The 27,443-nt window shown below is 42.8% G+C and overlaps 1 protein-coding gene across 8 annotated transcripts in view; it reads left to right on the forward strand.

Moving 5' to 3' along the window:
- Positions 1-27,443, forward strand: part of LOC130391489 (plectin-like) — a 108,190-nt gene that overhangs the window by 17,516 nt on the left and 63,231 nt on the right. Inside the window, exon 1 of one of the 8 annotated variants that reach the window (XM_056601668.1) lies at positions 7,050-7,371. The exons of 6 other annotated variants lie outside the window; for them this stretch is intronic. In XM_056601668.1, coding sequence (XP_056457643.1) covers positions 7,326-7,371 — 46 coding nt within the window. In that variant the 5' untranslated portion in view covers positions 7,050-7,325. Of the gene's footprint in view, positions 1-7,049; positions 7,372-16,693; positions 16,717-27,443 lie in introns of those variants that run through there. One more of the 8 variants, XM_056601669.1, reaches the window with a different exon arrangement.

The raw sequence follows: 27,443 nt of genomic DNA on the forward strand, positions 1-27,443 counted from the left end.
TAACACAGAACCACTGGTTTGCTTGTTTACTGCACTCCCTTGGACCACACAATGACTGAGTTGGATGGACGGCCCCTTTCCTGTTGGTCAGAAAGGATCACTGGAAATAATGAGCCCTGTTTGGTTTGTTATCGGCAGGTCAAAAATCACAGCTGGCTAATTTTGGCCTTCCTGTTGTATCTGCACTTTGCCACCGTTGGACTTGTGTTTAATGTCAGAGAAAGGTCGTCCTCTGCTCTCTGTTGAACCATATTGTAAAATGTACGGCGAAGGTTATCTCTGAGCTACATTCGTTTCAGTCCATAACAGGTTATTGGCTGTTCTTCGAGAACTCGAGCATTCATCACAAATTCACAATGACGTTGGGTTCAAATTGGGCTTAACTCTTCTACAAATATTTTGTGGTCTTTTTGTGAATATGAAGATGTTGGTTGTTCTTGTGCCATATTATGACCCTCCTAAACCTGTGTTTGACAACCTTTGTTTTCTGTGCACGGTACTGCACAGTGCACAACAGATTTGTAAAATGTGTTCATGCTTCATTCAGTTGTAATATTGTTGTGCTTCAAATATGATGTATACTTACTTAATGGATGGTATTCATGAGGAGAAAACCAAATTGCGATAAATGTTGTTTTGCATACAAAGTAATCTTCGCAAACATTTACCAGAGACACCGACTTTCAGAGACACTGACTTGTATTGCATAATTTAATTCTACATTTACATCTAGTAATTTAACAAACTTTTTTATCCAGATTGACTTTCAAAGTTAGGCTAAGAACTGAATATAACATTTGTGGTTAACATGAAACCATTTTCTAAAAGTTAGTTACTTACTACTAGTACCAACGGTACTACTATTGTTGCCATACTATTGGGCACAGGATAACAGCGTCCGCCCCTTTTGGCCAGCAAGCTTATCTGTCATGATCAGAGGAGTCCTATGAGGTCGCTGTAGAGCAGAGACAGGCAGGAAGAAACAGACATCATTAGCTGTGGAAAAGCTGAGACATCCTATGAAAGAATCAATTTAAAAAAGTCCAGACACCTGGACCTGGTCCCAACGTCCGTCCCGTGGGGGACCAGAGCGTGGCGCACAGTAGCCAGGCCGGCGCCTGTAGCCAGCCCCCTGACACACGCACACACACACACACACACACACACACACACACACACACACACACACACACACACACACACACACACACACACACACACACACACACACACACACACACACACACACACACACACACACACATACAGAAACCGACACACAGACACCAGACCATCATGGAAAAAGACACACGGGCACCGTGACAAGATGGTTGATGAACGGGAATATGGAGCGAAGGAGAGCCATGGGTGTTTGTGTGTGTTGCGGTGCCATCTTTCAGGTGTTACTAAGTTGAAATGCAACTACAGACATATGACTGCGCACACTCTACCAAGTTCTAAGCCAATCCTGTGAACTCGGATTGGCTAGAACTTAGTAGTAGTAGTAGGAGTAGCTTTCTCCTCTATTGCGCACAGTCATGGAATAACCTCCAGAACACAATACAGCTCAATGATACTGTCACCCTGGGAGACTTCAAAGCTCAGATAAAACACTGCAGCTGAAGAGTGTTGTTATTGGCAATCATGAGCTGTATGTTGTAGCATGAATATGTTGTCCCTTTTCTATGTTATTGATGCCCTTAATGCGTCCTTGTCTGTTTTGACATGCACTATCTATGCCATCATTTTGTAACCATTTTCTAGACCTGGTGTGCTATCTTGTCCAGGTCTCCCCCGACAAATACATTTTAATCTATTTGTCGTTAAATAAAGAACGAGAAAACTAAAGGAAATACGCATTATCATACTTACACATGCATGCACGCAGACAAACACGCACGCACGCACATGCGCACACACACATACTGTACTTTAGTATCGCCCTGAACTGAATTTCTAGTAGCTTTCCATCGATTGATTCAGGTAAATGTATTCATGTTAAATTAATTACTGATGACTGCAGATGTTCAATAATGCATTATCCTATTCTAAATTCCTCACGCTCTCACGCCTGTCTGTCTGTCTGTCTGTCTGTCTGTCTGTCTGTCTGTCTGTCTGTCTGTCTGTCTGTCTGTCTGTCTGTCTGTCTGTCTGTCTGTCTGTCTGTCTGTCTCTCTGTCTCTCTGTCTGTCTGCTTGTCATGTTCTGTCTGTCTGTCTTTATATTTGCTCCACTCCACTTGTGTTGTGGCCATACGGAGAAAGCACAGCCCCTAGTGGTGAAGTTAGCTCATAAGAACACACTAGGCTTAGAATTAAAAATCTCACAAACATCAGTATATCAATGTTTTGGTATTTGTAATTACAATGGTGTTATTAAACACAAGGGTGCAATGCAAAACAAATGTATGTGTGAAATAAATGGACCATTTCTCAGAGGTTCATCAGGTTCAAGTCCTAGCCCAGTAGGGGTGTAACGATACATGTATTCGTACCGAACCGTGATGTCTGAACCGAACCGTGACTTCAGTGTACCGTTACACCCCAATAGCCCCGTGATGCTAACTTAGAGCTCCAGCTCGGACATAGTCAAAGCTTGTGGGTGAGAATCTGCACCAGTTTACACCTTACTACAAATAGCACGTGTGTCAAAGGGAAACCATCTCTCATCTCTCATCTCCCGTTGTGTTTACTTGGACAGTAATGCTTTTGCATTTCGAAAGGGGAGTGGGAGAATTTTGTCTGGGGAGGGAATAGGGTAGTGCCATTAACCACACATTCGTTCATGCACACGCACAGCATAAATATTGTCGTGGGAGGTCTGGGTGGAGATGCTAGAATGCTCTGTTCCCCTCCGCCTCCCTTCTAGGAATTCCTCCTGGCTGGGAGGGCTAGGCTTGGACTCCAGGCCCCTTGTGGAGAGTTGAACAGCTGCAGGTTGTATAGCTATCCGGGGGGGACGCAGGAACGGCCCTGTGCTTGTGGCTATGGATCCTATATCGTTGTTCCTGATAAGAGCCTCCCACGCTCCACAGAAATGCACTGATTGTCTGGTGACGGGAGGTTAGAGATGGGCTAGCAGTGGTTAAGTTCCGGTATTACGTTAGAGATGGTTTTGTTTACTAAGAAGCATATCACCAGCCAATCACAGTGTTGTTCTTGGCAGTGTGGGCGGGTCTTACCAGGAACTCGCAGGGGATTCATTTATGCGTGCCCTGTAAACATTTATACAACTATGAAAAATAAACCTGCCTTTTAGCAGGAATGATGTACAAGATGTTTCTACGTTGATCTTGGATAAAACAAATTAATCGCTCTGATGGTTTGTTATATTATCATGCTTTTTTCTCTAAACTGTATCAGAATTATTATCGGCTGTCATAAACTTCCTCGTCCTCCCACAGTATACTGTAAAGTAGGATGAAGCAGACAGCATTTCATATCTGTCTGCGTTGTCTGTGTTTGGCTCGGCTGATCGCACACAGAGATGACTCTCTCGACACAAAACTACAGAGTTAAAGTTTGTCTTGCAATCTGGGCCATAAGCCAGGGCCTTTCTGTGGGTGGATTTGCTCTGAACAATCCTCTCTTGTTGTTCCTAACATCCATCGACCAAATATGGCTAATCTCATGTCCTTGGTGTATATGGGCCCACACAGCCAGTCGGATTAAACTTTTAACCATGCGTGTGTGCGTTCACCTCCACCGGGCCCGGTAGCCCTGCTGATGCAGCAGGCGGTGGGCTGGGGATTTGTGTGCAGCTGGGATGACATAAGACCGATGGAATGTTTTGTCTAGCATCCCGCTATGAGGCTACTGGTCTGAGCTGGACCGAGAGGGCAGGACCAGGGCTATTGCTGGATGTTACAGGAGGGAGACTGGGCAATGGTCCTAGGTGATTGTTTGATCATAGAGTGGCCCAGCAACGTGCTACTGTTCTTTGTACATCACTGTTTTGTATTTGGATATGAAAACACTGATTGCTGGCTTTGTGTAATTCACACGAAGAGACAGGAAATGAATGCCAGTGAGCTGACTGTACAATGGGCATCTGCTGTAATTATAAAGCAAAAATAAACCTAAAAAAAGAACAAAGTGGGGGATTTTCTAAAGCAGACCATAATAAATAACTCAAGTATTTTTTACTGGCAGGATCTGCTTATAAACATTGTGTGGAACGACATTATCCTGCTTAAAGTTTTTATTGGCAGCAAAAACTGGAGACCAGCTAAGAGGCTCGGCAGCCATTATAACGCTAATTCATGCCAGGGCCCTTCCTCTAGTCACTTTTCAGTATAAACTTGTGAAATAAAATGGTAAAATATGTTGTTTATGGTAGTATAAAAACCTCTAGGGACTCGGGGGGGACGGGGGACGACATTATTAGAAGAGGAGAATATTTTGATTCATGAGGGATACCTTTTCACTTGCATTGGCCTTAAACCTGCACTATATAAGTATACACTATATACTCCCATTAGCAGCCTCTAGTGGCATGAGTTATAGCTTTAGTGGCAAAAAAAAAAGGCAGTTGGCACTATAAATGCCATTTAGCCAGTTACAAAAAAAAAGGGACACAGCCCGTGTATTTGAAAGACTAAAATCTGAAATCAGTCCATGTGAGGCAGCCAATATAAGAAATAATGTTGATTTAATAATTCCTTTCAGCTTTTAGTCCTTGTCTATCCTTTTAACACCATGTTATGAACAGCAAGCTTATGCAAGTCATAATACAGCACTTCTATTCAATCATGCTGTGTAGACTTAGAATTGGTTTCTTACTAGGTTTATTATGTATGGAACAAGGGATTTTCAGATTATTGCTTCCACCCTGTGGCAGAGGAGAGTGCAGCAGCTTATGGCACACTGGGAACAGACATTATAGGTTGCGCTCTCGCTTAATCATACTTTACCTTTTGCTAACATTCAAACCAGAAACTGCAGTGTTTTGGGGATAGGGTTTTAAAACACGGATATCACCCAGTCCTATATACAGGCATGCAAACTAGTCACCTTTCGGCGAAATTCGCCGTTTTGAAGAAAAAATTGACCACTTGTGTGATTCGTGGAGATCCGTTGAGAAAACATCTGTGGGGGGGGGGGGGGGGGGGGGGTCTGATGGCCAGCCATGGAGTCCTTGTAGCGCCTGCTAATACATTCTCAATGGAGAGGCGAGCGGACAGAGAGAAGGCGCAGCATTCTGTCAGGCGGCACGACAAGTGGGCGCACTCCCGCGCTCGTGAAGCCGCGCAGCCAACCGACAGCGCGAGCGGAAAGTCGCCTACCATCTGAAACGGCCAAGCGTGAGCCCAGCGGAGCCTTTAAATGCCTCGTTTCCACCGCCGACAGTACCCTAATATACCAATGGCATACTTCCAATCCAAATAGATAAAAGCCTTTACCCATTAAGCCATTCTGTGACTGAGCTGTGAGTTCTAATAAAGGACTTCTCAGAGCACCTCCATGTTTGTGAAACCTGTCATTCTCTCATTCCGTCACCTCCTCTGTTGTCAAGCAGCCACACCTCGATGAATGATGCTATTAAATTAGTATTAATGATGCCATTGCGTCAGCCATATGGACTCTATCAACACAATTCCTGGAGCGCAGTCATGATATGGTGTCTCTGATTGCTGTCTCTGTTATCTAGTAACACCTGTCAATACGACAAATTACCTGCCCAGAGGGCTACTGGGGTCTGTCAATCAAATCAGGGGGCAGGGCTTTGTTGTTCACTTGTGTTGTTGCACATTTTTGTGTTTGAACAGTATGTATCAACAGTATGAATGAGCAGTAACTATGAATAATTATGTATGAGTACTAAATATGAATAGGTATGTATTAGCAGTATGTAGGAGCAGGATGTATGATCAGTATGAGTAGCATAGTTTGAATGAGAAGTACTTAAGCAGTTGTATGCCATGTATTTTCTGCTGCGATTATTCACAAGGAATTCTCCTTGCCGCTGCAGGATGGCATCACCTTTCTCTGCTGCCAGCAATATGTCAGACTTTGTCTGTGCCACCATTATTTCATTACGTGCAAGGTATCATGCAATCAAATTATATCTCTGCTCATCTTCTGGCCCTCTGATCAGAGGTGAGACCAAGGGCAATTCAACAGTACAGTGTATCATTCTGATTTGGGTTCTGGTCCAATCGATTTCCATGGTATGTGACCACAGTTTATTATGCTGCTGATGATGGCTGACTGGCCCTGTCTTTCACAGCCCAATCAGAACATTAAAAGGGTGGTCAGCTTCACTGACACAGAATGTTTAGTGAGATCTGTTTGTGTCCTTTCTCAGTAACACATCATTTTGTAGTCCTACAATATGAACACCAGATTGGTTTTAGGACTAAATCCATGTTTGAAATTTGTTCATGTGTTCATTTTGAATTGATTAACCCCAAATAAGTTCATATGCAACATATTTATTATGTTGCGTATAGGGGGGAAGGGGATATTCTTTGGCAGTTTCTGCATACAATTTTTTCTTCTTTACAATGTCCATGTTTAGTTTATTATTTGGGTGTCATGCTTTTGATTTAGTACTCTGTTAACACACTCACACGCCCTCGACACAGCGATAACACCGTTTGTCTCCCATAATGTGTTTAGAGCGTTTTGGCAAAACAATCTCTTCCCTAAACAAAGACATACAAACATAAAAAAATCTAAACAGAACAGTTAGTCCACCAGGCTTTCCTGCTGCATGTGCTTAGATTCCTCTTTAGGTGTTTGTTATTCTCAACCACTATTTGTTTGTGTAGGGTAAACACTCCTCCTCCGCCGTGCCTCCCCCCCTCATGTACCGAGCTATGAGTCAGCTGTGTGCGTCTGAAGCGGCAGCAGCAGCCCCTGGTTTGCCGCGTAATGATAGCGCACCATATGTTGAGAGTGACAGCCCGACTTCACAGTGACAGAGCGGGCTTTGACTCAGAGAGCAGAAGGAGGAGGAACAGTAGGAGAAGGAGGGTATGTGTAATGGGAGGGAGGGGTGGAGCCTATTGCCAAGGAAGATTCCTTTGCACACACACCCAGACAATGAGCGTGTGTGTGTGTTTTTATGTATGTCTGTGTGTGTATGTGTGTGTGGGAGTTGTACTACACAGCAGCCTCCCTGGCCCAGCAGACCTCTGTTGAACAGGAGATTGCTAAAGTAGCCCAGGAGCAGAGAGTTCCAAGTGCAGAGCGTATCAATGAACTGAACTCAGACACAGGGAGACCTTTGGACAACTGCAGCACTTACCGGCACTTTCTACCTGAGTTCCTGACCACCTCATCGATACATTACCCATCTTCATCTTCCTCATCTTCATCACGATGGACCACTTTAGGTCCATCCAGAACGAGATCACGTCTCTGAAAGGTATTTACTTTGAAATATTTAGAAAAAAATAGCAAGCCAAGGACTAGATGCACTTTTAGGCATGGTTTTGCACATAGAGAATGAACATACTGGTACAGGACAGTGGTGTGATTAGCAGCGAGGGAGAGAGACAGAGATCGACTTTTAGTGTTGTTATGGTCTGTGGGGAGGCTGTGAGGGAGGGTCATCCGTACAGACTCATTGTGTTAAGCTCGGAATTTTAACCAGAATGACTGGAAGGAAGACATGCCTGAAAAGAATCACGCATGGAGGATGTCTAGGATGGGAGGGGAGAGAATGTATGGATAAAACCATTCTTTAATCGATAGAGAGAGAGAGAGAGAGAGAGAGAGAGAGAGAGAGAGAGAGAGAGAGAGAGAGAGAGAGAGAGAGAGAGAGAGAGAGAGAGATCCCGGTGATTGTTTGACTGGCCGAGCCTCTGCCGTTTGCTACCTTTGCACTGTTTGAACAGTAGAATGTTTCACTGTCGCATCCCTGTGCGACTACAGTAGAATAGTGTGTGCTTGTGCAGCCCTCCTGACCTCAGATTTCCCATGCAAACCCACCAGGCAAATCTAGGCAGAGACTCGACTGCTGCACTTTGCCTCCCTTACGCATTGATGTGCAGCTTTCAGCTTCCATTTTAATTTTGCTCATCTACAGCTTTCGGTCAACACGCTCAGGTTACCTGTCACATAACCTGTCATGTTAAAGCCCCCCCCCCCCCCCGGACCAGCTCTGTGCACATGTGCATTGGTGTCTTTGTTGTGTCACTCTGGCGAATAGTGAGTTAGTTTAGCCCCTGGTGTCGTATGGAAACCTGAGATGTACTCTACTCAGTAGTAAATGACCCGTTAGCTGGCCACCATTAACCAGTAAACAAATGTGAACTGCAACTCGGAAGAGAGTAAAGATAGGATGATGGTTCAAAGTACAGAAACGTCACCACCATTACATTATTAGTTATGAGGTTGGTGATAAATATGTGACCTTTAACCAGGGTCTTTTTTATTCTGGCAATCATCCAGACAATCAAGGCAATGGCAATAGAGAGAGCTAATGCGAATGGACAGTAAATAGAGGGGGAGAGAAAGATCATGCCGTTTGATAGCCTTTCGCCCTTCCATATGACCCCCCCAGTACCATGTAACAACATCCTGCGCATTTCTGCTTCGTTCTTTACAAAATGAAACACTTGATAAAAAATAAAAATATATTCCCTACACCACACACACACACACACACACACACACACACACACACACACACACACACACACACACACACACACACACACACACACACACACACACACACACACACACACACACACACACACACTATCCAACGGCAGGTTCAACAGGCCCACGTTAACACCATCTCTTTGTAATTGCAGCAGGGTCTCTGTCGGACACATCACGGCTCTATGAGCGAGTGTGAGGCGTTCACACAGGGGAACTAATAGGAAAACATATATTGGCTCTCGCCCGGGTGCGAAAGGCAGACGGCACCCCAATGACCTCAGAAGATCACTGCTCGTCTGTGAATCTCATTCATCAACTTCCTCCCCGAGTTATGACCCGTCTGTATGCCTGGTCTCTGTACAATGTGCATATTGTAGTCTGTTCTGGATCTGTCAAGTGCACTGCTCAATTCGTTGCAAAAGTGCTGCAGTGACCAAACCACAGTTCAGCTCAGTTCACTCACTGGCACGATGTATGAATCTTTAATTTGATCACTGTGGGGGGCATCAACTGGGCCTATCCTGCACAGTTTAATATTAAGACAAATGTTCCGAATCGGAGAAGCATTTAACTGCAAGTATTGGGTGTAATATATATGTGATGTATGTGACCTCTCCAGAGGAATTGTTCCAGACTAGACCATCAGTGTCCAGCTACCATAAATCCACTCCCTGTCTCTTTCTCTCTCGCTTTTGCCTAGGCCTAAAAGATTGTTTTGTTTGGTTCCGGTTTCCGACCGACCCTGTCAATTTATGTGCGACCCAAATTATTTTATGAGCTTTATAAAAAAATGATAGTAATTATAGTTTGATGCAAACTATAATTACGGTTTTGTACAGCACCTCTTCATTCTGTACAAGGATGAGCGAATTTTCTCGTTTTTAAATGAAAACAACCTACCTATCATTCGCTGCCGCTGGAAAAAAATAAATAAAAAAATAAAATAAATTCCCTACCTACCCATGACCTCAACTGACAACCAACAGGAACCAAACTTTTTTTTTTTTAGGCCTTACCTAGTTTTATCTCTGTCCTATTCCCATTTTGTTTCCTTTTTCTTTATGATCGCTGTCACTTTTTTTGTCAAGTTAAGCGCTTTGTGACACATGTATTTGCGTACATACATTACTAACTAACTTCCCTTTCCATTTTCTCATTGGCCTTGTCTACCTGTCTCTGTCACCTGCAAATGTATGTATATTTTTACTGTACACAAAGCCTGAAGTCATGTCTACAATCTCTGGTGTCTTGTTTATGCCATCAGACAGCAGCACTGGATCAGTATATAATATGTCGAAGGCTATTCAATCCTGCTAGCTAAACAGCTGGTGAGGGGAGTTTAGGATGACAAGGTGATAAGTTGTGTGTGTGCGTATTTATTCTGTAAGAGGGAAACACGCCCTGATACACGGCACCATATCATGTCAAGCGTACTGGAAACTGATCATTGTCGCTTCTGTTTACTTGCCTCAAATCGGGATTTGTGTCTTTGCAAAGTCTACAGGGACACGTTACAACTGCGGGTTTAACCTAATCCATGTTTAGTCAGTCGGGTCTGTCTCAACACCTAGTAAGGCCTCTAAGTGGTTAATACTACATCTCCCAAAATAACTAATAATTACTGATAATTGCCCGGTTTAGTGTGTTTAGTTAAGTTCCAATTATGATTCCTGGACCTATAAAGCACAAAGAAATCTGCGATGTTCTCTTAAGCCTGTGTTACCCATTTACAACAACAAGGTCTCCCTGAGGGCTAGCACACTGTACACCTGTTTCAGTTATTACAGTAGAACATAATTCCTTTTTGTCTGAAGCTGACAGGCAGTAAGCTGTCGTTTGGGGGAATTACCTGACCTACAGAGCCCCTTCTATCTTCCTGTCCATAAACTTTCCTATTCCCGGGATTTTGAGTAAGTAACCAACCAATCCACCCTGCTGTTTCCAGGCCGGGGACCACACTTGTGTGGTCAACGTTGCTTCCTGGTCCAACTTACCTCTGTTCCTGGAGTCAGACAATCAGTAGTACTATTTCCCTCAAAATTAGCCTCTTGTGGAACATGTGAGTCTGAATGGCATGCTTTATTAGGTGTGGGCCAGTGAAGCTCTTTGTGTCCTGCTTTGTCCATTGTGTGCACGTGATGTTCGGCCTGGTGTTCAGCCTCTATCTGATGGGCCTCAGTGCCAGGAGAGGGACTTACAACTTTCTTGCCTTCCCCCTCTATGGGCCAAGGCAATTTCATGGGTGTCCTTAACCCACTTCTTCCAGACCCAATGTCCTGGAATGCCTTGCTTTCTTCTCTTTACCCTCCCTACCTGCAATGAATAGTCATTTCGGTTCGTGGTAAAAGAGATCAGGTTGCAATTGAGTACAGAGTACTAAATGCACTGCTCAAGTTTCTTTCGCCTGCATTTTTCCCCTGGAAGCCTTTGCAACATTGTTTAGAATCGGTTCCTAAGGAATGCAACATTAGGTTGTGAACTTTGTTTGATATAAGTAAGGATAGATAGATAGATCATTTATTGTCCCCTTGGGGAAATTGTTCTCACTGAATAGACAGATACACATGACCGTTAACAACAACATAAAAAGGGATAGTAGCTTAGAGTGAGCCGGTCATTATTGTGAAATATACCCTGACAGGGTCTTGCTGGATCCCCTAGAGAAAACCCTGAAGCTCGGTGTACAATATTAAACAGCTACTTACTAAAGAAATCAATGATTAGACTAAATGTAAAAAATATTTATAGATTTTACCAATTTAAAACTCTTAAGAAAGCCCTTTTATAATAATCATATATGGTATACATTGTAGGAATAACACTGTCGTCATTGTTTTTCTATTATCGCACCATTCCGATTATTATGTAATGATGTTCCCAAACTCTGGACCCTCTTTTGATGTAGGCCATCACTACACTGCCTGTACATTATGGTATGTTTGTGCTAACACAATGCATCGGCAATTACAAGGCAGCCAGAAACATTATCGTTGGCTTGCTGATAATGGAGAATGCTGTTTGTTTGCCTTCATGGTTGAAGCACACTGAGACACAACGAGACGCCACTCTTTCTCTGTGTCTCAAAATTGTACGCCGCACCTGTGTGTTTTTGTGTGTGTGTGTGTGTGTGTTTGTGTGTTTGTGTGTGTGTGTTTGTGTATGATACTTACTCTGTCTCAGACAACAGAAAGTAAATAACAGTTACGTCTTTGAGCAGGCACGCATGTCCGTGCTCCTAACTGTTTGTTTGTCACATACATCACACCCACAACATTTCTCACCACTGTGTCATTTTCCAGCCGGTGTCTGTCTGGCTATCACACACAGACACGCACACTCACACATACACACACACACACTGAGGCTTCAGGGCTGGTTGCTGTCACAAGGTTCATGGCCGATTCATAAGTTCCCGCTAAATGTTATATTTGGGAATGAGGTTTGGATAGACTATGCTGTATGCTGTGTCATCAAGAATGCTATGAACCCATTTTTGTTAACTCACAGCGTATTGAAGACATCTCTGGGCTGTTTATTTTAAAATTACAATCACACAATGAATATCCATTGCCAGATGTCTTGCATCACTATATTGCTATGATTATTGAGGCTGACGAGAACTAAATAAATGCTTTTGTTGCTTTCACAATTAACAATTTTCCATGTTTGCCGGTCAAAAGAGTTGAGCCAAAACCTGCGTCAAAGAGCATTTTAAAACCATTGTTCCCTGCTCCTATAACGGTGCCGATTCCATTAAAAGAGCCGGCCTCTTTTACTCGCGGTCTCTTGCGGATTGACATTCTCAGACCCTTTTCACAAAAACCAGACCTTGGATTTAATTTTCGTCATGTTTCTTGTCTGGGCTTCTACAAGAATGTCACATTGCCCTTTTTCATTGGAAAATCTAGTGAAAGGACTGTCAAAAGACTGCAGACAAAGACAGGAAGGAAAGGGCTGAGGGGGGCTGTCTGTCTGCCAGGAAATGTAATGTTGTTGTTTTCACGCTTTCAAATGAAATAAGATGAAATAGCACTTGTTTATTCAACCTGTTACCGGCCTTACTGTAGTGAAGCAATGAGTGGACTGAAAAGACTACTATCCTTAAGGCCTTAAGGCAGCTCCAAATTCTCTCCCTCTCATTCTCACACATATTTATCACAATGCAGTGGAAAGGACTTACATGTGCATCCTCTCTGTCTCTGTCTCTGTCTCTGTGTGCATCTCTCTCTCTGTATCTGTGTCTATCTCTGTCTCTGTGTCTCTCTGTGTATGTGTCTGTGTCTGTCTCTTTCTCTCTGTCACTGTCTCTATGATTGCCTTATTAATGGTTTATGTGGGAATCATTCTTCTAACACATATGTTATTATGTGTATCAGCAAGATACAAGATCCCAGGTCTCAGAGTGAACAACCATCCATGGGAAAGCTAGTGTGATGTTTATTTTTCCCACGGGTGATTTTGGTGAAAAAAACAATCCTTAAAGCTTTTTTTATTTTTCTGCCTCAGCAGGACAGGAATGATCTGTTTTCTTTCATCTGTGTTTGTGTTTGATAGTGAATCCATTATTGAAGTGAAGGGAAAACATGTTAGTACAATATTTGTTTTCAATTTTCTATAACAGCTGACCACTCTGGCTGTGCAAAGAAATACAGATCTGAGTGACGCAAGCAGAGCTGGCGATGACAGACATGGTAATTTCACAGTCCAGCCGGTGCTAGGTGGAAGGATCCATTTTTCCTCCAACAATCATCCCACTCTATCAGAGCAGATCACACTTTTGACACTCTGAGGGAGGATTTATATCATTAAACCTTTTGCACTGATAGGAAAATCTCCTTTGTCATTCCTTTCATATTCGGTCCCTGTGTGATCAAAAATGTCCCTTTTGCATTTCCCCCCAAAAAAGTACTTCCATCAGGTCACCTGTGTCCAGCCATGTGGTCCAGTCCAGATGCCTATCGTGTGTGTTGAAGGAAATGCATCATAGGGGGGTTTCCTCTGTGTTGTCGTGCTGTTTACAGTTAAGGGGGAGGCCCAAGGGAGAGCAGATTCAGTCAAACACACAGCTGGGAGTTAAGTTTAAGCCTGGGTTTGAAGCCGTCACTTCAAAAATAACTCAGGGGAAGAGTGAAGCATTCTTCTCCTTTCGTCTCGACTTCCTTTGTATTGTAATGTTTTTCCAGGAAGAAAATGACGTGAAAGAATTACACAGATAAACAATCGTATCAGCAATTCTACCACTTGTGTTTCTACTTAATCCTTCTAGGGACACTGCTACTGATAAGAAGCAACCTAATTTGAATGACAAATTATGGAAAAGCTAACGCTAATAGTCTGTTTTCAACCGTCTGAATGAATACTAAAGTGGATTTTCTTTCCTTTCTCTGTGTTTGAGCCCTGCTGGGATTTGCCAGGGGACTATCAGCATGCTGACTCAGTGCTCAGTAGTCAGCGTTGTCACTTTCAGAAGAGGCTTAACTGGCTAATTAGACTCCTAAGAGGATTTTAGGGAAAACACACAAGACACAATATTCTCAGGATGAAACAGTCCTAACTCAGTAGCATTTGTAGTGTTCTAGACCAGTGGTTTTCAAACTGTGGGGCGCCAGAGTTCTTCAGGGGGGGCGCGACGTGAGAAAAAAACAACAACTAAAAGACCCCTGAAACCCGTACTTCAACTGTAAAAGTAACATAACTAAATACATTTTCAACCGTTTATCTTCGTGCAAACCATTTAACAAATCTACACACTTGTATCTTCAATAATATCTAAACAGAATTTCGATATCATTTAAAATGTCTTCAGAATCACAGTTTTAGTTTCATACCGCTTCGTTTTCAGCTGTTTTCATTGAAGACGTCAGCCCATTCTGATACACCTACTTCTAGACATCGTAACTCATTCATTTTTCCACCGTTTACCATCGTTCAAACCATTAAACAAATCTACACACTTGTATCTTCAATACTATCGAAACGGAATTTTGATAGCATTTATACTTTTTTCAGAATCACATTTTAGTTTCAAACCGGCATCGTTTTCAGTTGCTTATAATAATTTAGGTCACCATAGCAACGCCGGTAAACAAACCCCGCCGAATAGTCGAATCTCTGGACTGAAAAGGCAGATCTGATTAGACTCAGAAAATTCATAGTCGGGGACCCTGAATGAATCTGTGTAAACTGGCAGTTTACACAAATTAAGATGTTCAAATGTATTTAAAAAAGGTTAAGCTAAAACATGCTTAGATAAAGTTCTTAAATTGTGTTAAGAAATGTGTTTAAAAACGCACAAAGATGTTGTAATGTTTCAGAAATATGTTTAAAATGTTTAAAAAATATGTTTCAAATGTTTTAAAATCATGATCAGAGATGTTTAAAATGTGTAAACTAATTAAGATAGCTTCCAAAACACAAACCTATTTAGAACAAACATTTTTTTGTAGGGGGGGCTCAGCTGAATATTTTTCTCTGAGGGGGGGCTCACTCTCTCACACTTTGAAAACCCCTGTTCTAGACACAATAAAAAATCGGCCCTTTGATAGTCCTTATACAAGTATTTACACAGCCGTACTTATGGTTCCCACTCACATATAGGCTTCGCTTTCAAAGGACAAAGGCTTAATTTCCGTTGTAAGCAGAGCACTTATACTCCGGACAGGCTTGGCAGGGTTGACCACTGAATCATCATATTATGTGTTAATCATTAACCAAAATGCATTAAGCGTAGAAACGCTACAAACCTACACATAACTTCGCCTTTAAAGCCCTAGCCATTATGGGATGCAGCTCCTAGAGTGATGCGCAGCCATGAAACAACGTGTACAACATGCCTGCACAGCATGTCCTTGAAGTGGCTTGCCCATTATCATCCTCTGCCGTTTAGTCATTGAAGAGAGACCCATTAATGTCTCCGGTGGTGCAGTGCATGCCCACGTATAAACCAAAAAACTAATTTAATTGTTTAGTTTAATGTTTATTGTAGCACTGGCAGGAGCTGTAGTCTTTAGCTGTCCTTTCCTCCATAGAAAGACCTGCAGTCTAAAACAAGATGTCTGCGTCGGTGGCTTAATCGGTACGCCGTCTGCCTGCTTGGATAATACAGTGGTGTGTGTGTGTGTGTGTGTGTGTGTGTGTGTGTGTGTGTGTGTGTGTGTGTGTGTGTGTGTGTGTGTGTGTGTGTGTGTGTGTGTGTGTGTGTGTGTGTGTGTGTGTGTGTGTGTAATCATTTACATTTTTCATATTGCAAGCGTTTCATATTGTAAAGAACGAAGCAGAAGCAGAACATATTACCTGTTAGCTCAGTGTATATTGGTGTATCTCTGATTCAAAGTACACGTGCTGGTCCGATGCTTTGTCAGGATTCTATTCTTAGTTTTAAGTCCTTATATCAACGGCAGTGACAACTGCTTCACATAGTCCCACTGCCTTATTCATGAATCATTTGTGAATGGATTTAGAGTGATTCAAAAGGGATATTCTTCATAATTTAGATTGGAATGCTGTGCGTCGCCCATTTATTTTGGTGAGTTCCCTGATCCATTATAAGCTTTCATTCAGGATCCTTCACAGGCATACTCACTTTTTGTTGTTTCTCTGAAATTCAAGCTCTTGGTCAAACACTTTAGAGCTAGACGTAAACCGCTCTCAGACATACACACACACACACACACGCATTTTCACACACACACACACACACACACACACACACACACACACACACACACACACACACACACACACACACACACACACACACACACACACACACACACACACACACACACACACACACACACAAACACATATGCGCAGGTATTATGGAGGGCGTCACTGACCTGTGAAGGAACGGGAGACTCCCATTCGGTCGCTCTACATGAGGTGACACGTGAGAGAGAGTGAGAGAGAGAGATTGTGTTAAGATTAAAGTTAATAATGCAGTGATTCACCTAGTAGAGAAAGATCAAATCTGAGCGTGTAAGCTGAAGGGGGGAAATACAGCGTCTAAATAAGAAAATCACTGGAGCAGCAGCAACGGTTCCAAAGGTCTAGAGATTCACTGCTGTGCTCAGCATGAGCTCCTACTACGACTCGACTAAAGGTAAAGCACATCGCTTAGCCCAGCGAGGGGATTGAGAGGTAAAAGGTGAAGCTACGCAAGGCTAATCAAAGCAGGGAGAGGACCATAGATGTTCTGCGTGCATCATGAAGAGGGAGAGAGAGAAAGAGGGATATAGCGGAGAGGGGTATAGAGGAGAGGGAGTAACTATAGCTCACAGAGTTTAGCATGCAGCTTTCAGTCTGTTTGTCTTTGCCTGTCTGTCTGCCTGTCTGTCCGCTTAAGACACAAGAATGGCATCACATGCCATCATTTTGTTATTGTGTCTTACCGGCGTAAGCTTTACGAATAAGGTAACGCGAGTGTTTTCAGGTTTCTATGCACTAACCCTTCATTGTTCAGTGTGTGTATGCGGAGTTAGTCCTACCATGTCCTCTCATTTCCTCCATGTTCTTACTCTGTACTTTATACCAGGAACTCAAGAGGAGCATTTTACCACTGGTTTCGTCTTGATGTTTGCACAGCTTTATGAGTGTGGTTTATGTCATGTACCACGTTCCTGTCTCTGCTTGCAGGGTCCACAGGAAGGCAAGTTTGTCAGATGGTAATAATTGTGTAGATCAGGATTGTTTGGGACCCTCTACTGCCTTTCCTACCTGCATTCTAACATCTTATAGTTTAATGTCATCTCTGTCTGACTTTTTTCCGTCCTTTAGAAAGACAATGGAAGCAATGTTGCAGATTATACATGCATCATCATCTGATACATACAGGTTAAATAGGTAAGATTCATGAGTTGTAAAAAGAGATGAAAAGAGACTGAAGAGAGGAAAAGGCAGACGAGGACAGGCTATTGTAACTAACCACAATCGTCCCCTCCCTCTCTACTCCCACCCTTCCGCCGTTGAGAATCATATCACACACCTGGGATTGAAAGGCAAGACGGAGTCCCTATCCATTAGATGTCCTGATTGGTAAAAAGTGAACTGGTAGCATTATACAACCTAGTCTCATACAGAGTAATGTACAGTCAACTTGAAACAGATATTCTCAGAGAGCCTTTCACAAACTCATAGCTGATGTTTTGCCATGCCATCTCAAAAAATCACACTCAAAAAATGGCCCTTAAATCTTCTCTAAACTCATTTGAGGTTAGTTTATTATTCATTATAACATCTGACAAAGTTTGCAACCTAAAATCATTTGACTCACGCTAACTCAATTTGGCCCTGGACTCATGGTGGCCCTGATAATGGAACTGGCGAGCTTGATCTGCACCTGATCCCAGCTCAGTGGCAAGTAGGAAGTTTGGGTTCAACTCGATATTTCACTTAGAAATTAGGTCTGTCCTTATTTAGAAAAGCCCACCAAATTGACATCCAGATATAGGCATCACATATATTTATATAATATATAGTGCGTGAGTCATCAAACTTTTACAACAAGAGACTACTTAATCTTGTCAGAGGCAAATCACAGCCTCAAGGTGGTGGCTGTCATTATAGGGTGATTTGCATTGGTCGCAGAAATCCACACTGTGTCAGAGATTTTAAAGTATCCTTCGCTGAAGAGCTCCCTTTTACCCCTATACTTTGACAGCAGCTATAGCAGTGCATAACAACTCTTTATGGTCGGCTAAGCCCTTCAAAACCTACTGTGTCCCGTTCCCAAGTCTTGCGGCTACAGACAGAGATGCTAGCCACGATATAAAAAGCTCCTTTCACTGTACTGTAATGACCCCGGAGGAAAATATATTGCTGTGGCATAGCTCTGTCAAAACCAGGGCGTTTGTCAAAGTCATCCCCAACACACCCACCGAGCACAAAATAACCGTGTGTCTGTCAGTTTGTGTGTGGGTGTTCAGTCCGGAGGTGGTCCCTGATCACACCACAAAAGCTTGAAAATGGCCTTGGGTTTATGGGTGTGTTGGATAAGGAGAGTGAAGATGTAAATGCCGCCCCCTAGAGTACAAGTCTTTGCCCTGCATGCTTTGAATACATCAAGCAAAAGTTGATGACTTAATGTATCACGTCATCTTTAGGAACATTTTCATTTGGAAATGATATACTAAATGACAATTGTTTGCAACCATTGTTTTTTATCTTACATTTAACTTATTAAATGTTTGAATGCCAGATTCTGAGAACTGCATATTTCCTTGTTGACTGATGCCATAAGGTGATGATTTACCAAGAGTGTTGGTTACGCCGTCCGGAGCCAGGAGGCAGTAGGGAGGGAGGATGATTAACCCTTGTATATAACTCATGTAGGCAGCGGACAGTTGGTGCCTGGGATTGGTGTCAGCGGAACGCTCTGGGCGGTAAATGTCAGGGGGACCGTATACCCCTATACTCTATAGGGAAGCAGGCATAACTTTGAGTCTTTGAATTTATACATTTGTTTTTTCTAAATGAGTTTAAGTATGTAAATGCTAACATCGTAAATGCAATGTCTACTCTATTGTATATTTTATTTTAAAATAAATCCATACTTTAATTAGAATATTAAAATCTGTTCTTTGTGTAAGATGTTTTGAAAGTGGATTTGTTTTAATGCTGCGTTACATTTACTCCAAGAGTGCTTAGCGACTTCAACATACATGCTGACTACAACCATGTGCACTTATTGCTTGTAGGAGCAGTAGTCAGACTTGGATCTGAGATTATATAATGCAGTTGAGCGCCTCAGTTTAATCTCTGGCTGAAGAAACGACTCAAGGAAACCGCTGTAGACTAACTTTGGTTTTTACTAAACTTTCTAAGTAGAAGCCCTGTCTCTACTTGCCCAGTAGATGGTGCTCTTCACATGTTCACAAGAGTCAACGTTTGGCTGCCTTGTGAACGCTAAGGGTGTGTCATTCCCTCCCCTTCCTCCATTCAGCTTCACTTTCAAACTGTGCATTAAGCAGGTATGCTAGCCATGCCCGTTTATGTATTTTCACTCATCACACAATGTGAATGGAAATACAATATTCTGCTGTATGCAAAGGTCTTTAAACACAGCACTTGCGTCACCATCAAAACGTGCCAATAAAAAAAAAATATTTCTACCAAAATGAAACCAAGTTATCTGACAGATGTGCAAACATGTGTTCACATGAGGTTGTCAAAAGAGTCCCTTGTCAAATATCTTTTGACCCAGTAATCTAAAACATTGTCAGAAGAGCGCATGAGGAAGAAATTACAAAGCATTGAACCAGCTAATGTATTCATATCTGTATGTCTTTCTTTCTTTTTCAGGTGAGTGCCTCTTCCATTCCTTTGTTGTCAGAAGAACCCCCTGATCCGCTGTGTCAAACAAGTACTGTAATTAGAAATTTTAATTTACTGATTGTAAAAAAGCATTGATAAATCAATCTTAATTATTTGATTATTTTGATTGTTTAAGGGTGAGACATTTGCTCTACATTTCCATGCCTTGTCCGACTTTGGCATGACTTTCGATTTCTTGTACGTAGATGTCAGTATGCAAATGTTTCCTTTATCTTTTTAAGATTAGTCTGCAATGTTACAAGGGGAGAACTCTGCTCAATGTTTGCCCACTGTGGGACCCTTCAGATATTTGTCAGGGCTTACACACATACATACATATTTCACAGGAACTCAAACATGCACAGGGACACATAAACCCCCTCCATGCATACCATATTCGACATTGAAGTAAATCACAGACACCTGAAAGGTCAGTTGTCGTATAACAATCAAACATGTTTTTCTTTAACGGTTGGGTCACAACGTGCCTATGTGCACACAACTTCAATACTCTTTCAACAATTCTGGTTTCTGGAATGTCCTACACCAGGCTGTAACACCTGATTGAGGCCAGGCCTGTGTAAATCACAGGCCAACCCCCTACCCGCCCTGTACTGACTGGTATTATTGCTCTCGAAGATCCCTGTTCGGGGGCCCTTTGAGACCATTTGCAACGGTTTAGTCGCGATAAACATTTAAATGGAAGCCTCTTGTGGGCTGGTCTTCTCATAGACGGTTGTTTTGTTGAAGCCCACTAGGCCATGAAGCTGTGATGGACTGTTTGTGTTGGTGTGTCTGAGGGGTGCTTGGTGTTAACCTCCCTTTTCTGTTATCATTTAACTCTAAACGTTGCCCTAACTATGCCAAGAATGTATATGTTTAGTGTCAAAATACAAAACACATACTCTTTAACAACTATTCTCCGAAGGCGAAGTGAATAGTGTGAACACTATTCAGGGAGCCTGAGGTGAATAATTGTTTTATACTACACATGAGCACTTTATTAGTGGTTTGTTTGTTTTTATTAGCATGACGAGACGACCGTCACGTACGCTCCCCATTACGAAAACAATATCCCGAGGTTGAGATCTCAATCATGGGATATTGCCAAACATCCCAAGATAGCGAACCATTCAAATTGCACCATCTTAGGAGGTTTATGTGTAGCATATACTAAAATGTTATCCAAGTGTTTTTTCTGTGATATACCATGTTTAGGCAATACATGAAGAAGAGTCATTCTTTTTGGTCGTTTTTTTTTTATCTATCACATTTTTTTTCTTCCAATAAGCTGTTCACAGGTGCACAACGACCACACCCTACATAGTATTCATTGTTAGTACAGCAAAGCCAGATAGGTGCTTTTGAAATCTAATCTGACTGGTTTTAGATTACTTCCGCAAAGCATAACCTTTTTTAATTTGATTGTACTATTTTATGTGCCATGTGTGCATGTCTGACAAATTACGATGGCATGAAGAGTGCAGTATAATATTTGCATATCTATTTGAGGCAAGACGGTTTATTGTAATGTACAACATCTTCTCCTGATACATTTCTGTTATTCTATAATACGTTCTCCATTAGATGCCCTAGTTGGTCTGCAGGCTCTCCATGGCTCTGTGAAGACATAGAGCAAATGTCACTAGTGTCAAGGGAGTAACCTGATAAGTCCGGTAGGGTAGAATACTCTCTGGGTGGGCCGTATGTTGCCACACAGTTTACACAGAAATACTACCATACTAACTAAACATTGCTTGCATTATTCGTTGACCAGAACTGTAATTCTCATTTTGGGGGATCAGTTGTGAACTAAGAGACTAGACAATATTATATTATATAAACATATAACAAATAAGTGAAGCGATGCATATGTGACTCGTCTGCAGTTCAGATTGGGGCATGGGTTAACTCTGTCCTGCTGTATTTATATGATCGGACATTTGGGAGGAAGGTCTTCAGGATACTATGCTGCTGTGTCCATTGTTCAGACACTTAACTAATACCTCACACACGATACCGGAGGCGGGTTTTCCATGGGTTTAGTGTCTAAAAACAGGATACAGTTGAGCCTGGACCCAGCCCAGCTTCGCTTGTCGAAACAGACAAAGGGGAAGTCTCAATACATGCTCTTTCACCGGTCCCAGGAAGTATCTATCTGTGTGGTCCTGGCCAAGACAAAGACCAAATCATAGACATATCCATATGCAATGGCTACTGGGTCAATGTGGCATCAAGCGCAAAAATCAACAGTGTTCAGGCGTGGAGTGCTTGGTTTACTGAAGAGCGTGGCCAAGACTGCGGGGGCTTATTTAGATGATGCAGCGTTGAGGCCAGACGGTTGAGGTCCGTTAGGGCTGTAATAACAGATCATAGAGGCGCCCCCAATCAAATTTCATATTTCTTTCCACACTAGGACCAGTACACTGGTGCCTGGAAATGTTCAAATGATCCCCATTAAGGTAGTTCACGCACACTAAGGACAGGATTAAACATCCTGATGACCTTAGCAGCAACGAGCTGCTATGGCTGTTCACTTTTATCAACACACAACAATACATCATATTGCTCTGGGATACAAAGAAAACAGAGCTCTCTTGTGGAGTTTTCGTTGTCCCTGAATGCAGTTCATAAACTTGGATGAAAAGGATGTGAGTCACCGCTGGAGTCCATGTCTGAAGGTCGGGAGAAAAGGGCGCTTATGCTCCACGCCACAAACAAATGACAGAAGTTACTGCCAGCCTTTGTTTCGTGAAAGGCAACCCTTTCTTCCCTTCCCATGCTCTCTGTGATTGGCTGAGGGAAAAGAATGCAACTGATTCATTCTCTCCAGATGGAATGGTTTTTATTGGAATGTGGATAATAAATCACCTTCTGGAGGGTGTATGTGTTGTTTGTGCACGAACATGTGCTTGTGTGTGCATGTGTGTGTGTGCTCACGTGCTTGCATTTGTAGTTTTGTGGGTGAAGTATTTATAGTGTGATGGATGCATTTAGATTGGTCTATCTAAAGATACATCTCAGTCACTTGAGGTTGCAATGCAAATCTGCCACTGTGACCGACTGGATCCGGTCAGAACGGCCTCAGACCGGATCTGGTGTCTGTTTTTTTTGTTTGGGGAATGGTTGCCAATGGTAACAGATAGCGCTCGTTCCTTGTGACCTCAGAAATGGAGAGCACATGAAAATTTCCTATCCTGGTAGTTGGATTGCTATGGCAACCAGAAGCTTGAGTATGGACACACCCACGTGTGGTCTGAGTCACTGAGTCACTGAAAAAACATTCCACACATGGTGTTTTTCCCACCTCGTTTCAATACTAATACTTCTTTTTATCCAGAATTTTGAAATTGTATTCACATGGTGACTCCCTTAATTATCACCCACTGTGTCTTAAGCAAATCTTAGCGATAAACCAACTTGTTGCCTGGCCTCCAGTGTCGAATATAGTCTATCATATTGCATTACATGCTCTCTCTCTCTCTCTCTCTCTCTCTCTCTCTCTCTCTCTCTCTCTCTCTCTCTCTCTCTCTCTCTCTCTCTCTCTCTCTCTCTCTCTGTCTCTCTCTCTCTCTCTCTCTCTCTCTCTCTCTCTCTCTCTCTCTCTCTCTCTCTCTCTCTCTCTCTCTCTCTCTCTCTCTCTCTTTCTTTCTCTCACTCTCTCTTGCACACTTTTTCAAAGTCAGAAGTAGGTCTCTGGGTGGCGCAAATGGACTAGCCCCCGTTGGCTGGCACGTTCAAACCTGGTGTGTTAAACAGCCATTTTAAATTCCCTTTACCAGAACACTCCAGCACCATTTTGTGATAGTCTGTTTCCAGTTAGGATTGGTTAGACTATATAGAAATCAGGAACCCTTATGAGAAAACAAGCTGTTCTTTATTCTGTCTCTTTGCTATCGTCAACATCATTTATCTTGCTTTGTGCATGTCTGGACAGTGACACTACACTAGAACGATTCTCAGTAGACTTTCGACATAACCATTTTCAATTTCTTCATTCGGTGCGGCAGTTTAAATGTCTCCTGCATTATTCAGTGTTCAGTTGGGCGGTGTGGCTCCATCCACTCTCTTCTTATCTCGGCATATCTGTTACAACTTTAGATGGAATCCTCCTCCCAGATAGATAGCTATCTACCTTCACGGAAATGGATTGTAAAAAAACATTGCTCCATAATTTAGGGCGTGAGGCAGCAGCAACCTCAACAGGGAGCATCAGGGGTGGTGTGCTTGGTTTACTTCACAGTGGGGCCCAGTGCGGGGGCTTGTTTACTTGATGCGGCAAGGATGCCATGCGGGTTGTAAATCAAAGGCAAATCCTTGACATCCTTGTCATAACACATCGTAGAGGAGCGCACAATCAAATACCATATTTCTTCCCACACTGGGTCCAGAACTCCTCTACGCATGCCCGATATTATGGAGCAATGGTTTTAACAAGCTATTTCCATGGTTTCCTCCACCCATATAGATGTTATCTTCCATAATGGAAATTGTTTTCAGAACCATTGCTCCATAATACAGTACGGGCCTGGAAGAAGACCTGCCTGCTTGTTTCGCCCTGGTAAAAGTTAATTGACATAAGTATGCAGGATCCAACCACATATTATTCTGTGGGCGAAGGCTCTGGATGCCTTACCGGTGCCTTTTAGTTCAGTTGCTCTTAGCAGTGCTGGCACGAGTCAACCCCCCCCCCCCCCCCCCCCCTTTTTTAAGTCTTATTCTCCTGCTCGTTCCTCGTCTCAATGCTTTACAATGTCCACCCTTGGCCTCAAACACTGTGGGCTGAAATATCGGAGGCCCTGTGAGGAACAAGGCCTCCAGTGTGTGTACCGCAGTTAGTGTTGCTGGGACAATGCAACGGGCTCTCCTAGATGTGAGGGACGTCGGGCATGGTAGCCGGGGCAGCAAAAGAAGGACATGTTGGGTCTGAGGAGGCCCTCAGATTTATAGTCTAGATGTTCATGTGTGCCTTTTTTGAGAAGGGGATGAAGAGAGTCCTTTGTGTCTCCTTTTTTTTTTGGTACTATATTCTGTCCACCCATCGCCAGCACCCTTCCACTCCCTCTCTTTGCTCCCTTGTCCCCATCTTTGGCCATTATTCTCTGCTTTGCCTGCCACGAAATGGGCTTCCAGGGGCTTACGAGAAGCAGCCAGCGGTAGTTTTCGCCAGACTAGTGAGGGTAGCTAGTGAGGTTGTGACTTAACCATGCTAAATCTAAATCAAACCAGTGTGGACAGTGGGGACCCCCTTGGAGATCGCTTTTGGCGTACCTCTAAAAAAGGTAAGCTATCCTTCTGATGATTCAAGAGCCATTCCGACGCCGTTCACTGGCAGTTGACGATAAAAGATGAAGAGCAAAATGTATTATTATATATTACCTTGTGTCACAAAAGAGGTGTGGTGTTTGTTTATGTTTTGCGGCACTCAAAACAACTTGAATCCCATGGACTTTGGAATGAAGAGTTTACGATGGTGAACTTGTGCAGCATTCAACTGTAGTAAAACAGTTTTAAAAAAAAGTGTGTAAATGTCTCGCTGATTTTAAATACAGCTCTAAAACGCACAAGGCTCACAGGGTAAAGCCCCCAGCTTAACCCATAAAACAATGTCCCTTCTGGAACGTGTTTCTACTGGAACCTTATGGAACGTCCCATGCTCCATACAGTTAAGAATTTACTGCTTTGACAAGATAAGGATGAGAAGCACTAGGCATGCTTGGTACACAGAGTGTTCTCCTAGGGAACAGGCGGAGGCATCGGTAGCCTGACCGCTCGTGAATGAAGGTGTGCAGGGAGTGTAGTAACCTGGGCTCCTTTTGACTTATGACTTGTCACAAGACGTGTCACGTTATTCCAGCAAAACTCCTCAACCAATGAGCAGTGGAGCCGGAAATTCTGATGATATCGTATCCAGCTCAATCGGCCTGTAGGGACCGGGAACACTGTTTTGTTTGTCAGCATATACCGTATTGCCAGTTCCCCAATTTTAGAGGGAGTGAGAGGGAGAGGGAGATGGAGAAATAGAGGGATAGAAATAGAGAGAGACAGAAGCAAACATTGATGGGAGGAGGGTAAGTGGGATTTGGCAATTGTTACGTCTGTTACTTTTTTCTTTCTTTCTGCGGGCAAGGAAGGGGCGCTAATCGTTGACTTCATTTTTCTTTCCATTCTGGAAAAGGAGAAGCCAGTCCGAGCCCTGACTTGTGGAGTTTAGGACACAAATAAGCCTTGTCGTTTTTACCTCAAGCCAGCACCTCTTTATAGCTTTTCCATTTTGGTTTGTGCGTATGCGAGGCTGGCAGACGCCAAGTGCCAACCTTTCTTCCCAGCACCACAGTGGGTTATTCTTACTCATGACGTTAAATATCGCTGGGCCCAGGACTGTACTAACAGCTCTGCTGGTTTGACTTGTCGGCTTGAATTGTTTAAAAGCTGTGATTAGGGACACACACTAAGGAAAGTTGGTACAAACACATACTTTTATATTTATTGGTGTTGCATAAACATAAGTAACAATAGTTTCCGGGACTTATTTCAGGGCAATCATTTTTGTTTATAGTTCCTCAGCTGTAGTGCACCCAATGTCGATCACTCAACATATACTTTCCACTACCCCTTTTTTTTAAAATCCTAATTACCCTAGAACAGGGGTTTGTTTATTTTAGCTGCAGCTTGAGAAATGCCAAAGACACCTTTTTTCTCTTTTTCCTCTGTCTCTCACTCTGTTTTTTTCTTCGTTCCCCAGTTCCTAAAACATAAGGCTCTTTGTCTGGAAACACTTTATGTGCCCAGTGTTTAGAATAGTGTACATTAAAAACAAAGGTTTAGTGTATGCTGCCAAACTATCCACCTCTCTTTTAGCCAATCATGGTGCCTCTGCTTTATATCACTGTACCCTACCCCCCTCCATATAGCACACATCTCATACTCAATGATTCTTGACCTATTTTCAATGTTATCTAAATATCATTAGATTGTCAACATTTAGCTCTGTGGTGGACATACCCCAAGGTTAAACACTTATTGTGTTCTTCTTTCCTGTGAGTCAGAGACTTCTTTCTCTGCTCTACTTGGCGTGCCTGCTCTATGCAACCTTTTTGCAAGGGCACCTCCACTCACTGAAAATACACTCAGTGGTGTTGTATGAAGTCTGTATTTACCTTTGGATATCTACTAGACTGGGTAGCCTCGTCTTTTCTGCCGGTGATTTGAATTTGCCCTACAGAAAGGTCTGGAGAAGAGTAATACATTTCTTTCTGCTTCCGATACGTTTTTGGGAAGCGACGGCTAGCATCCAATCGCGTACAAAACAAGGCCCGTTGATCACGCCTCTTGTGCTGAAGAAAATGACAGCAGCTTCCCCAGACCAATGTGTAATCTACGATTGATCTACCCAATCTTTCATATATTATTTGAAAGAGCAAGAATCAGAATACAGTAGGTGTGCCATCATGTTGTGAGTTAGTTGGCCATGGCTGAAGAAATACTATTTCAACACTATAATTTCATCCTTGTTGT

The sequence above is a fragment of the Gadus chalcogrammus genome, chromosome 11 (assembly GCF_026213295.1).
Source record: "Gadus chalcogrammus isolate NIFS_2021 chromosome 11, NIFS_Gcha_1.0, whole genome shotgun sequence".
Lineage (NCBI taxonomy): Eukaryota > Metazoa > Chordata > Actinopteri > Gadiformes > Gadidae > Gadus > Gadus chalcogrammus.